The sequence below is a fragment of the Terrapene carolina genome, unplaced genomic scaffold, assembly GCF_002925995.2.
Source record: "Terrapene carolina triunguis isolate 2854851 unplaced genomic scaffold, T_m_triunguis-2.0 Scaffold113, whole genome shotgun sequence".
In the NCBI taxonomy this organism is placed as follows: Eukaryota; Metazoa; Chordata; order Testudines; family Emydidae; genus Terrapene; species Terrapene triunguis.
The window spans coordinates 28,321,714-28,336,052 of record NW_020664464.1 but is presented as its reverse complement, the minus strand read 5'-3'; the positions used below and the strand labels follow the sequence as shown (position 1 = coordinate 28,336,052).

At 36.5% G+C, this 14,339-nt stretch overlaps 1 protein-coding gene across 1 annotated transcript in view; it reads left to right on the top strand.

The window, feature by feature from the left end:
* Positions 1-13,609, top strand: part of SLC12A2 (solute carrier family 12 member 2) — a 106,452-nt gene extending 92,843 nt beyond the window's left edge. The window contains exons 20-27 of the mRNA XM_026652356.1: positions 1,209-1,349; positions 1,994-2,041; positions 3,360-3,482; positions 4,109-4,220; positions 6,237-6,323; positions 8,389-8,524; positions 9,554-9,621; positions 10,687-13,609. Of these exons, the coding sequence (XP_026508141.1) occupies positions 1,209-1,349; positions 1,994-2,041; positions 3,360-3,482; positions 4,109-4,220; positions 6,237-6,323; positions 8,389-8,524; positions 9,554-9,621; positions 10,687-10,822 (851 nt within the window). The 3' untranslated portion in view covers positions 10,823-13,609. The remainder of the gene's footprint in view (positions 1-1,208; positions 1,350-1,993; positions 2,042-3,359; positions 3,483-4,108; positions 4,221-6,236; positions 6,324-8,388; positions 8,525-9,553; positions 9,622-10,686) is intronic.
* Positions 13,610-14,339: the final 730 nt, after the last annotated feature.

Sequence of the window (14,339 nt, the reverse complement as noted above, 5' to 3'; positions counted from 1 at the left end):
TTGGCCAGGAACCGCGGCCAATGGGAGCTGCGGGGACAGTGCCCTGGGCGGAAGCGGCGTGCAGAGCTGCCTGGCCACACCTCTGCCTGCCAGTCCCGCCAATCCACCCAGCACTTGCGGGGGTCCTAGGCAGCGTGCTGCCACCCGCGGCCCTCCCAAGCAGCCAGTTTGCCCTCCCTCAGCACTCGCGGGTCCCCGGGCAGCCCCCCCCCCCCATTTTTATTCACTGATATTTTTAGTATAGGTCATGAACAGGTCACAGGCAGTGAATTTTTGTTTACTGCCCATGACCTGTCTGTGACTTTTATTAAAAATACCTGTTATTAAAACGTAGCTTTAGTTACAAGCAACTGAAGACTATGCCCTATAATGGGAAGTGTGAGGCAATCTTAATAATAGGCAGTTCTGCCACCCCTCACTAATATAATACCTCATGGCAGGGATCATATGTTCCTGACAGCTTTACTACTGGTCTCAAACTTAAGGCAGTCTTAACAGGTTGGAGCCATTGCTGACTTAACTGATAACTTCTGGCTAAGTAATCAGTTTTTGACCAGGTTTTTTAAAATTACTGTGCCTTTTTCTATTACAATCAATCAATAGTTAACTACCTCTGTTAGTGTCATATTCTGTTAAAAAAGGCCTTTGCCTGAGCTTGTCTGCTGAAAGGAGGTGTGTTTTTACTCACTAGATTTTGGACAAGCCACCTTCAGCAAACAACTTTATGGAAATGTAGTATTGTCTCTCTTAATATTTTTGGAAAAATGCTCAGCTTAAGATAGAAATTGATCATAGATTTTTAGGATCTATTTTATACCAAAGGCCTCAGGTTTCAGTTCCCTTCTCATACTAACAATTTGACATAACGTAAATATGAGGATTCAAACCCCTTATTTTCTCCAGCTCCATAGAGGTGAATTAGCTCTGTCTCCACAGAGTGACGTAGTTCAACGCCTATAGAATTTGAAAAGGTATAATCAAGGACTAAACTAAAATAATTCCTTACTTTCAGAGGTAGAATTTCTATGTATGTAGCATGTTGCTGCTGTTCATTAAGTTGTACAAAACAGTTGATTTTCTCCAGAGTGCTATATCTTATAATCTATTACATCATTAATTATCCATAAAACATAATTTTTACAAGCTAAAAGTATGTTTAATGGTGCAATCAGAAATTATATCAATATTAATCATTTATCGCTTCACAGAAGAATTACTGTCCTCTCAAGAGAAATCTCCAAGTTCAAAGGATGCTATAGTAAATGTGGACTATAGCAAAAAGACTGAGACAGACACATCCAAGGCTTTTTCACCACCATCCAGTGAAAAAACTCCTGGTCTGCATAAAGGTAACTTTCTAGTGAGCTGTGAGATTGGACCATTCTTTTTAGAGTTAAATTACAATAGTATTTTTTTTTTCTTTTGGAGTTCCCGGGCATTTATGCTGTCTGCATATTACTTGAGTAGTCACTTTGAAAGTGTAAGCAAAATTTTTAAAACCTTGATGCATAAAGTAAGGCTCCAAGATCTTAGGCACCTAAATAAAAAGCTTGGGTTATTTTTTGTAGAGGTAATGATAACTGTAGGCACTCAGCACTTGTTGAAAATTTGGCCAAATCTTTATACGCAAGCTTAACTTTAAGGCCACCAAGGTTAAGAAACGTTGGCCTTAAACTAGAACATTTAATTAAATGCACATTAAGAGAACATTAAAAAAATTATTCAAGACACCTTGCATTCATATATGGAGGAAATGTTTTTCTTGTCTCTTTTTGAAGACAAACGCTATGGCTATGTGAAGTATTAACACATTTTTAAAGAGCTAATCCTTACTGCAGGATATGTTGGACCTCATCCATGTTGTGGTTATTTTCTCATGGTGTGCTGCTTCATTTTATGTCTCATTTTCTGAATGTGTACACTACTTTTATCTTCATTAACACCACAAAGGATATTAACCTTTTATTTTGTATTTTTTTTAAACATCTTCCAGAGGAGGAAGAAGATGGCAAGACTCCAACACAACCACTGTTGAAAAAAGGCAGGCATTTCCATCTTTTTGTTACAATCCATTTTTTCCATACTGCTACCTTCAATTTTCTTTTTTTCTCCCTCCTTTATGTATAGAGTATCAACCATGAGGTGGTATCCTGAATGTCTGTTTAACTTGGATTAGGAAATTCAGGGGTCAAATTGTGGTTGTAGAAAAAGGTGGTGGTACTCTAAATCCTCCAACAAAATAAGCTTTCTTCACATGAGTTGGCAGAAACAGTGCGCATACTAGATGTGTATATGTTCAAAATATGATTGATTGTGCATGCTTATGAGGTTTCCTGAACTTGGTTCTGCCTCAATGGGGTTTGAATGTGTCCATGAAGTCTGCTGGGTTCCTTGGTGGGGCTCACATGCATCTCTGGGCTCCATTATTTGGGGTGGAGGGGAGGAATAAGTAGTTGTACTCTCTGAAATGCTGCTCAGTCCTGGTGCCAAACTTCTAATTCATTCCTTTCTGTATAGATTTTAATAAGATCATCATTATAATATCTGAGACATCACTCAGTAAACTATGCAGCTCACTTGATGCTTCCACAGGCAATGAAATGGTTAACAATGTTATACTTAGTTTATCACATCTGAGCATCTTAGTGAATACTTCAGTGAAATGAATGGGGCTATTCACACTTTTCAGAGTTATTGTTCCAGGCTCTCCACAGATTCGGGCAAACATTGCTTAATCAGTTAACCTCAAATATGAAGGGAGAATTTCTTCAGAATTATAATTGCTAGAGAACTTACCTCTTTTAAATGAAAGCAGAGATTGTGGAGCACAAGATGGTGGCTTGGGAGAAGTGCCAGTGTGCTGTACCATTGTGTACTGACCTAATTCAAGCTCTGTATAAATGCAGTCAATTGAAACAGGAGCAGCAGGTCTTCTCTTCAGTATGAGAGATGTATGGAGCAACAACCGTACACCCACTGTTGCTCAGAAGTATGTTTTTTGATGTTTGGACCAGATTGATGTAGCTATAAGTATAGAGAGAGAGAAGGTCTTGCAAACTGTGCTTATCCACCAAAGGTCTGCTTGTTGTTCCTGCTCAGTTTTGAATCTTTCAGAACAGCCAGTTTCATCAGCTGGTGAAGTCCGATAACTCTTTAAACTTATCTCAGTGTGCATTTTTACAAGTCCATTTAAGCAAACTATAAAGTCTGGAAATAAATATTTTTAAAGTTAGAATTTTTTTTAACAGTGCAAATATTGGAAAATTTAGCAATTCTACAATGCTGAGTTTGAGATTGGGGAGATTAAGCAACAGTTTTTCTTAAAACTTTTACAAATTCTCTTTTTCTCAATTTGCTAGACTCGAAAGGCCCACGTACTCCTTTAAACTTGGCTGACCAAAGACTTCTTGATTCTAGTTCTCAGTTTCAGAAGAAACAAGGCAAAAATACTATTGATGTCTGGTGGCTTTTTGATGATGGGGGTAAGATAATTTGTGGTGATGATAAAAGCACTTGGTAATGGGCTATGTTTTAGTCATGAGTATTTTTAGTACAAGTCATGGACTGTGCTCGGGAGGAGGGTTGGTGGGGCTTGGGCTGGCTCCCTACACAGCGGCAACCCCAGCTCCTAGCTTTGTGTGCTCCCTCCTCTCTGCCCCAAGCCCCAGAACTGCAGCTCCCATTGGCTGAGAACTGCGGCCAATGGGAGCTACGGGGGCGGTGCCTGCAGGCAGTGGCAGCACCTGGAGCTAGGAGCTGAGGGAGAGGAGCTGCTGTCGCCCTTCCCGGGAGCCCCCCCAAGGTAAGCACCACCGCACACCCCAGCCCTAAGCCCCCCCCCCCGAACTCCTGCTGCTGGGAGGTGGGGGGGGACAAGACTGCCTCAGCAGCAGCCAGTGCGTCTGGCCCAGGGGCTGTTCAGGCGGCCCCCAGGCCACGTGCACCGGCCTCTGCAGAAGTCACGGAGGTCATGGAATCTGTGATCTCTGTGACAAACATGGAGCCTTCCTCATACCATATATAAATTGTGGATTTACGCTATTAAATAGAAAGATAACATTGCATATTAACTACTCAATGTATTTCTAAATATTATGGTCTAATGCAGGTTTGACATTGTTGATTCCTTATCTTCTGACAACCAAGAAAAAGTGGAAAGACTGTAAGATCAGAGTGTTTATTGGTGGAAAAATAAACAGGATTGATCATGATAGGAGAGCGTAAGTTAACCTTTAAATTTTAAATGAAACATTTATGGTATTATGGAACTTTGTAATCATGCACAATAGATAAATGTTTTTCTTATTTAATAATGACCTTTTCCTATTACACTTGAATTGGGAGGTACCTGAATGCTAATTAACGTAGCACATGATCATGTTGTTTAAAATAACAAACAGCATTTGAAACATTTTAAGCTACTTTATGATTACATCTCTAAAGCTTAAAGAAAATTTTGCCTTTACTACTGTTGTTTTTTTTCCAATTTGGCAAATACTTTGTTTCTTGCTGTGTTTTTAAAGGGAGCAGAAACTAATATGACCAACCACAACAGATTATAAATGTTCACTTGCATCCACAAAGCTAAGTCTAAGAACCATTATGATGATATGTTAACTACCCCACTTCTGCAAGGTTAGAATAGTCTGTTAGGTTAGGGAAACACCTAGATACAAAACTGATAGGTGCCAGATAGCTCATCTAATAATGGTAAAGAAACAGGGACCCAAATTGGCAGCCCTAGCTCACCTTAGTAAGAAAAGCCACAGAATTGGGCCTTAAGTTAAGACAGGTCTACTGAGCCCTGGGATATTTAAAATTTTTTCTCATCCTTTCCCTAAAAAGTAATACAGGACAGTCGAGGGTGATTACAGAAGAGTTTGACTATTTAGTTTAGGATGGGACATGCTTATTTAAAAAAAAAAAAGTGGTAAATTTTGCACCTGTACCATACATATCCTTAAACAGAATGAGAGGGCATTCAAGAAACTGAAAGGTACGTTAGGGTTTTAAAGATCGCTCTTGTCAGAATTACAGTGGCACTGATGACATATCTCAGTGTTTTCATCATAGATATCTGCAAGGCTGCTACCTGAAATTCTGTACACACTTTAACATATCACTAATCTCTTGATATGGCATTTAGAACTTCTGATTACTTTTGGAGGGCAGTTCACCAGTCTTTGCTTAAACTTTGACAAGTGGGAATAGAAAGAGACCACTTGGAAGAAGAAGAAAATTATTCTAGTAACTACAGCTCCTCAAGAGCCTCTGCATAATCACAATTCTCTCCCATCTTCTTCTTTTCCTTAGAGTTCTACTCTCATAGGACTCTTGGGTTTAGCAGAAGGACTGAAGAGGTTGAGACTAGTCTTTTTATAACCTCTGCTCCAAATATTTGGTGCCATGCAAAGGTTTTTTTATGGCCCCAATGCGTACTATGTTCCAGACAGTTCCGATGCTCAGGTACATCCTGGTATGATTATATAAAGGCAACTAGTTCTTAGAGAGCATTACTATAGAGTCTGTGTCTGTGTTTAGAGCAATTTATTTGTATTTTTTAAAAGTTCCCCTAGTGTGTTTTTTTTTCTGAAAACCCTAACACTTAAAGAAAATTAATGCTGCATTTCTAGTGATTGGAATTAAGTTTGGAAAGTCTGTTGGTTCTGTTCTGTGAAAGAGCTGTCTGGTTTACAAATAAGTTATGATATATGAACCTTTGGCATAACTAGAATGATTCCGTTGTCCAAAAGTTGTTGGCTTAAGTACATAAAACTGTGCTAAATCTCGTCCTGCATCCTCTGATGAAGCAGTATTTTTGTTTGAATTACTCTTAAACATCCAGAGACTGCATTTAATTTCTGTTGCAGGAAATACCAACTTCTGGTGATAAACAGATCACAAACTAAACATTTCTTTTGTGTTCAGGTGTCTTAATTTTTTATTGGCGGTTTTCAGTGAAGTGTTCCTTAAAAACTTTAAATACCTTGTATTAAGCATACTTTTAAATGAGCCATCCAGACATGCCAATGTCTAAACAGAGTATTTGTATGATTTTTGTTGAAACCCTTGCCCTGTCTCACTCTCTACTGTTTTTATACTTACCTGTGTAGTTCCAAATTAGATTGCTTTTTGAGTGAATGTCCATGTCTCTTTGTGCTGTAAAAACAGCCCTATAGAAATGTTAACTGACAAAATATATTATATAACATATATCTATATTTTTTTTAATTTAGAATGGCTACTCTGCTCAGTAAATTTCGGATAGACTTCTCAGACATCATGGTACTTGGAGATATTAATACAAAGCCAAAGAAGGAAAAGTGAGTTGAAAATATTCCAGAAAGACACATCATTTACTAGTTGCATTCTTAATTTTCTCTTGTAACATGAAAAGCAGTATTTAATTCTCTACATATGTATTTTGATAACTAAACTAGATGGTTACAAAGACATAAGCTTTCAGAGAACAGTGCAGGTGGTGAGCTCCTCATGCCAAGAATTCAGTATTGTTTAGAATCTCATAATTAGAGAGAGACTACAAAAGTGCTAGATTCTAATTTCAACAAAATGAGCAGTTAACTACAGTAATTCTACCCTAATTGAAAGATGATGGAAACTAAGATAAAACTTGTGTATACTTATCTTATCATACTCATATACATCTCTAAACCCAAAATAATGATTATATAGCCTGATCTTTAAATCAGTTGTGTGTCAGTGTTAATCAGCTCCGTGAATGCATGAGAAAATCCAAGCCCTGCTGAAATTTTCTTATCCAAAGAATCATTAAATATTTCTACTTCTCAAGCTTGAACAATTTGGCTGACTGCAGTTGATTCCTAATACTACTAGTGCCATTTTATGATGGAATGTCCTATAAGACCTAAGAGGTCGAAAGATTGAGCATCATCTTCCACCTGAAATCTTGTCCAGTATATAAAAGATATAAAATACGTGTCTTTGAAAATTCCTGTAGCAGAGTAATCTGAGCCAGTTGCTTTTCAACAAAGCCTGGCAGGTGCTGGAAATATTTGTCTAGAATTCCTAAAATGAGTTGTACATATTCATTATTTTGATGGATAAGTATTAATCATCAGAAACTTTTTGATTAAAATATTTATACTGAAACTATATATTGTAGATGAGCAAACTAAATAGCTTCCTAGATTATCAGTAGTGTTTGTCTTTTAAATATCTTAATTGATATGACAGCTGTTGGGGGCAGGTAAAGCGTTTTGAGACACATGTATGTTATCTTCAGGGACTTACAGCAGAAATTGGCACAAAGTGATGCAGAATTTAACTCCAAAGGTGCCTAAAGTGCAGAGTCTTAAAATTCAGACAGTGGAGGAACTGCTTAACCATTTTGAAAATCAGGCTATTGAGCTTTCTATCTTTTTAGCTGTACAGTTAGGGACATTTTTGATCTCAGATAAATTTGATATGCACAGTAGGTATGAGCCTTGCTCTCATCTTGAGCAAATTCCCTAAATCTTCCCTGATGTGGCAGAGTTCAGGCATCTCTGCAGTATGACCCATCCATGATAAATGTACTGGGCCAGGTCTTCTGCCCTATGAAATCCCATTTGTGCCTGTCCAGTAGCACAAAGTGGATTTAAAGTTACTGTAAATGAGCTGCTGGGAATTCCCACAGAAATCTCTGGATGGTGTACATCTGTCTATCACCTTTTCATAGCCCCATTAGGTAAGAATGGGCTCGGGGCAAGAGTGAGTGTCCAGAGTGTGCTGAGTTCAAGTAGCTTAGGTGTATTTATGAAGCATGCTGCAGTGAAGTTTACTAAATTGTGAAGTATCTACAGATAGCTGACTGCATGATAACAGAAGTGTATTTTTTATTGTTTACTTGAGTTAAATTGATGGTTGTTTTTTACCTTTCTTCATTTCGTTGTATCATTAAATTTCTAGAAGGATGATACTCTCCCTCTTCAAGCTTGTAACTCTCTTAATTTTTTCTTTTTTTTTTTTTCTTTCTTACATTTCTAAATGGCACTTTCTTCTCTGTTAATGATCGTCCGTCTAGATCGTTGTTAGAAAAAACAAATCAATTTTTATGTAACTTTTGAAATCTAAAAGACAGTTCCCACAGTATTAAGTTTAAGATAGTTAACATCTGATTAAAATATTAATATTCATAGGTGCTGTTTATTTATTTATCTTCCACAAACTAGCAGGTTTCTAGTATCAAAACAAAGGAATGAGAATTCCAGTTGACATTACTTCTGGTAATTAACCACAAAATATACAAGAGTTGACTTATACTTAGGAATATTTTTCTGTTGCATGGAAAATCACAGTTGACACATACACTGAAAAGAGTAACAGTATCTATTTTTAATGTGAACATTGGTTAAAAAATCCTTCTAGTATTGCAGCTTTTGAAGAAATGGTTGAGCCATTCAGACTTCATGAAGACGATAAAGAACAAGACATTGCAGATAAAATGAAAGAAGATGAGCCTTGGAGAATAACAGATAATGAACTTGAGCTTTACAAAACTAAGGTATCCCTTTATACCTTTTAATTATTGTGTTGACTGATGTTGACAGAGTGGTGATCCTACTGTCCCATGTACCCCATTTTAATGAGCTGATTTTTTTTAAGCTTCTTTGCTCCATTACAAAGTGGTTGTGGTGTGAGTAAGTCAGGTAGGAAAAGGCTTGAAAAGTTCACTTGCTCACTCACCGTTGGACAGCAGGAAATGCTCCCTGAGGGACCTAAGTCATCAGTAACTGCAGAAATTAATTTAAAAGGGGTTTCTGGCCCCTATAATTAAAAAGATAACCTGTATGGGTATGTACCAATGCAGTGTTCTTTTCCTGAGTCTGCAGCCAGCTTGATTGCTTCTGCAAATATAAACACAGGGAGACTAACAGCTGTTACGGTCTAATGCTGCTGTTCAGAAGCAGAGCAAATACAAGAATTAGGTAAACTTTTGCAGAAGCAGGTGCTGGAGCTGGGAGGAGAAGAAGAGGATGAGGACCCAAAATGGTGCCTTGAGAAAGGGGTAGATTAGCACAGGAGACTTGGATAGCGGGCACAGGCCTGCACAGCACTATTTAGAATGCTGAGGGAGGGTAGAGTAGCGTAACCTCACAGCAGGAGGTTCTAGGATATAGATGTGTGTGGGGAATGGGGAAATAGGAAGGAATCTTCTTCTCCCTTCCAGCAGCCAGAAGTCTGCCAGGATGAGGACTTCACTTTTATAAGTTGCTAGCTAGAAACTGACATGAGTGTTCAAGATCAGAACCTTGGAAGGAATCCAGCAACCTCTCTTGTTCTAAGCAGCTGAGGAGGTAGAAGTTTGGATAGAAGGGACAGATGTTTACTTTACAAACCTGAGTGATTTATTAAAAGTTGGAGGAAAGGAGGCACTATTTTAAACAACACAGCAATCCATTTTGACATCCTTTTGCACATTTCTTGAATAAAAGAGAATTGTACTTGATTCTGGATTGTTGAAATAATGAATAGATCTCCCTAACAAGTTTGGGTTGATTTTTTGTTTTTGTTTTTTCCATTTTAATTACAGAGCTACCGCCAGATTAGGCTAAATGAGTTGCTGAAAGAACATTCAAGCACAGCTAATGTAATTGTAATGTAAGTAAAGGTTGACTGTTTTTATAGTTTTTTTTTTTTTACTATTTTCACAGTGATACAGTAATAGAGTTACTGTATCTGTTACATAGGTAATACAACTTATTTTGTGTATTCTCCTAGGTACAGTCTTTTAGAGTACAAGGTAGAATTACAGAGAGAATGCTTTGTAATTTGGCTTGACTCATACAGGCATTCTGCTGCTTGTATATTAACTGCTCTCCATCTCCTTCAAATTGCTCTTTAAAAACAAAAATCTTCCATGAAGCCTTCCATCTACGGTTACCACATATCCCATTTGCCTATATTGTACCTGTCTCTACATATTCTTTTGTACTGTTGTCCCCACTTACAGTACATTTGGATTACAAACTCTTCAGTGTAGAAATTCTTTTTAATTTCACACATCCTGCTCTCTGTACAAAGCCATGTAAGGTTTCAGTGCTCTCTGAAGCAGTAAAAAGATGAAACTTGAGCAATACAAGTAAAGATTTAACTGGTTCCAGTGAGGCAAGAATTGAAGGATTCTGCCAATACTCTGGAGGGGCTGGTGGGCAGAGTAATGTGACTATAGACTGTTGCAGTCTGAAGCAAAAGCATTATCTTGTAGAAAAACAGTCACTCTCCAAATCTTGGCCAAGTGAAGAGGACCATTTTGAATGAAGCCACGAGTGAAATGCTGATTCCGTCACTTCCCCAACCCCACCCCCAGAAAATTTTTGATGTGGAGGCTAAGATTTCAGGAGTGGGTAGAATTAAGGTGAACCTTGAGATGCCAAAAAAATAGGTTACAATTGAGTCCATGTAACAGAGTATGTTTTGTTTTGTTTTAAAGACAATTTTGGCTCAGAACTAATTAATTTCTTTGTACTCAGGATTGTGAACTGACTACATGTAGCCTAAAAAAATGAAAAGGTTATAAAAATGGGTTAGAATTAAACATTTAGTAATTTCTACCTTATTTCAAATTGTATTTTTTGTATTTATGCAGTACTACTAGTACTCTGACTTGCTTTTTAAACCGTTCTTCATTTCCATTTCCTTTTTTCTTTGTTCTTCAAATTGTAGGAGTTTGCCAGTTGCACGAAAAGGTGCAGTATCTAGTGCACTATACATGGCCTGGTTAGAAGCTCTATCAAAAGACCTGCCACCGATCCTTCTTGTTCGTGGGAATCATCAGAGTGTTCTTACCTTCTATTCCTAAACATACTGCGCAACACGCAACTGTGATGAAATGGTACTTCAGTGCCTGGAAGAGAGTGACTAAGATTAGCATCACAAAGGCAAAAAGTGACTCTTCTTTCACTGTTCCACTGACTTGAAAGCACACAAGGAAAGTCACTGTATTTATAAAGTTGTGAAATCTTCAGTTTTATTCAAATTCTTCTATAACTTAATCTTGCTTAATGAGGGAGGATTCCTTGTTAGACTGAAGAACAACAAGCTTTTTCTTTGCTACTTGAATAGCAGCAATAAAAGTGTTTTTATTTTTGATCAATGAAAGGATTATAGATTTATAAAAGCCTTTTAGCCTTGAGGTGCCTTCTGAAGTTAACCAAACTGCATCCATACACCCTATTTTGTAAATTTATATAGAATGTCAAAATCTGCCTTCAACTAAGACTTTAGATCAAACTTCCTTTAGTTTCTAGTCTCTTCCATCTTACAATAAAATTAATGCTGCTTTTCAGTCTTCCATCAAGCTATTATTTTTAGTACTGTATGTTTTTTCTATTCAGAATTTTGTAATATCTGTTAGATTTGAAACAAAGGTAGGGCAAGTCAGTTGGAATAAAAAAATCATAATGTTTTTGTCCAAGACTTAGTATTACTGAACATGTATCGTTAAAAGTAATTGTGCTAGATAAATGATGGGAGGACCCTTTTCTCAGATTTGACATTGTGCCCTTCTTTCCGTTCAAAATTTGAGATGCATATAACTTGGCTACCTTGGTGAAGGTTAGTGTGTCAGTCTTTACTCTAGCTCTAATATGAAACTATTCCTGTTGTAGGCTGAAGATAGCTTTTTGGATTATTTTAGTTTTTTAAAAAAGAGGACCTGTCTTAATTCTTGGCCTTCAGATCTTGGTGTCATTTAGTTTATTTGAAGAAAGTGTTAACCTAAGGCTTGAAGGAGCAAATATGAGCAATGTGATGCCATCTAAGAGAATACTATAAACACTATGTGGAATCTCGCTATGCCATCTAATATAAAATGTAAAAACTAAAATTCTGAATCTTTCATCAAATGGTTAAATGGACCACTAGTTATTAGGGGAGATGTTTTTAGGTCAGTTCATTCAGTTGTCAGACATTACATTTAGTCTTACTAAATAAATACTCAGGCTTGATCTAGAAATTTAGACTATCATACATGATACTTTACACATTTTTCATGTTTAATAAAAACTGCCAATTTGTGTGTCCTTCCAGTGTATGTTTTGACTACTTTCTAATTTAGTCTTCTAACACATAAATAAAAAACTTCACTTGAGCCTTTATACAAAGGTGAGTAATGTGAACTATTTTTAAAATTCCTATATATTTTTCAGAAAAGGATTGCCTAAAAACATTTCACAACCTCTAGATATTAGTATTGGGCATGTTACTGGGTCACATTGCTAGTACTTCAATGATTTTCATTGAAGATGATCCATAGAAAAGGTATATTTTTATGCTTAACATAGCATTATATTAAATACTCAGTAATAGTTCCTTTTGAAGGACAAAGCTATTAGTCATTGTGAAGTAAGATACAGCTTGAACTAGTTACAATTGGAGATGTGTTCTACGCTTTATCCACAGTGCATGCTGTAGTCAGGTAATTGGTAAGTCACAAAATAATCTCCATTTTTGCTGTTGGTTTCAGCCAGTCTGGATCTGAATTGGTTACATTGTTTCAGTTTTTTTAAAAGCAGCATGTTTTGCTGCCAAGTACAAAGTAAATTAATGCTAACATGGGCATGGTTAAGACACAATTTTATAATCAAACAAATTCTAATAAAAGTGCTGCTTAATTACAGAAAGGAAAAAAAGGTAACTAACAGCCTCATTGTGTCTGTTACAGGTTTTGCAGTGCTTGTTGAGGTGGTAGGGATGTCTCATTATTCAGTGAACATGGAATTGTTGCCATGTTTTGTTCTTTTTTTTTGTTTTTAAACAGATGGACAATAAGGCATGAACTTAGTGCTGCTATCTTGAAAATGTGCACAGGTACACTTATTTAAAGTTTTGTCCATTCAGGAAACCATTGCTTGTTTATCTGTAATGCAGGAACCAAATGAAGTGTGTGCATACATGCATATATGTGTATAAAATTATATAAAATATATCTAAATATGCATTTGGGGATGGGGAGGGAATTGTAGTCTGTGAAATAATGTAGGATGCTTTTCACATATGCACTCTCAAAACTTCACTAACACTAGACACCAGATCAACAGTTTCAAGATTTATTGTAACACTCTAATAAACTTCAACAGTTACTAGTAATTGTGAGCAACAGATGTTAGCTAGTGACAGTCATTCCAATTTCTATTTAGTCTATATGAACTTTGATTTTGAAGCCAATTTTTTTTTAAGTTCCAATCATTGTTAATGACTTGAAATATAAAATTTCTCATTGACACGTGGCAATTGCATTATTTCTGTTAATGAAATTTCTTTTTATGGGTTTAGAAAGAGCAACCATAGCTGAAGAAATCAATTATTTATTTTTTGTTCATTTGTTTGACTGTATTTAGGTTTCTTTACTTTTACATACATTCTTTTTATATGCTTTTCTGACATTACATATTTAAAAATGAACGATGGAAATAATTTAAAGATTTGAGCTTGGCTGGGTATTTAGTTATCCACTGGGTCTGAAAATGTAATATTTTGATAATACTGTACTGTAACTGTCACACATGCTTTTCTAATGTTTTAACATTGAATATTGCAGTTACTACTTTGTACAAGGGGACACTGCAATAAAAGGAAGTGAATTCAATAAAATTGTCTAACATAGCCTATTTTTATTGAAAAATTTTGTTTTCAATATTTTCAGTCCTTTCTTGATGCATGACAAGCATGCTATATGATTCCTGATATGTGAATTTGTGTACTGCAGTTTTGTAATGATGTCACATGACCACTATTATACTAAATATATTATTTCTAATTACCACACTGCCAGTGAATGGTTTGGGGATACAACTGGTGGTGGTGACAAGTGGCAGACCTACTCTCTACCAAGTTGTTAAAATGATGTTGTTAAGCTTAGAAAGGAATAGCATCTAACCTTCCTTAGCTGAATGCAGAACCTTTGAAGTGAAGATATGTTTACACAAAATAACTCCTCTCCCTGCCCTCCCTCCCCAAAACAATGTACATTCCTCAAAGTCCACTAGAAAGAACTCAGACCTACCTCAGTATATAGAATGTTGATAATATATTTATTAAATGTGATATTAGATACTTAAAAATGTACTCACAATAGGTATGCTATTTGTTTCTTTGCCTCTGAATGTATTAGATGCAACTCCTAAATATATTTTTTTCTGACAAACTGGAAATTTATATGGCATAGGGAGAAATAATTTTTAGGAGACTCCTTTGGGAGTAACCCCCAGTATTTCCATTTTACCCCTCTATATTGTGCATTAAGGCTACATTTTCATTGCTTTCTAGTGACAATATAGAGAGAAAAGAGAGAGAATTTATTTATTAACTGCTCATGA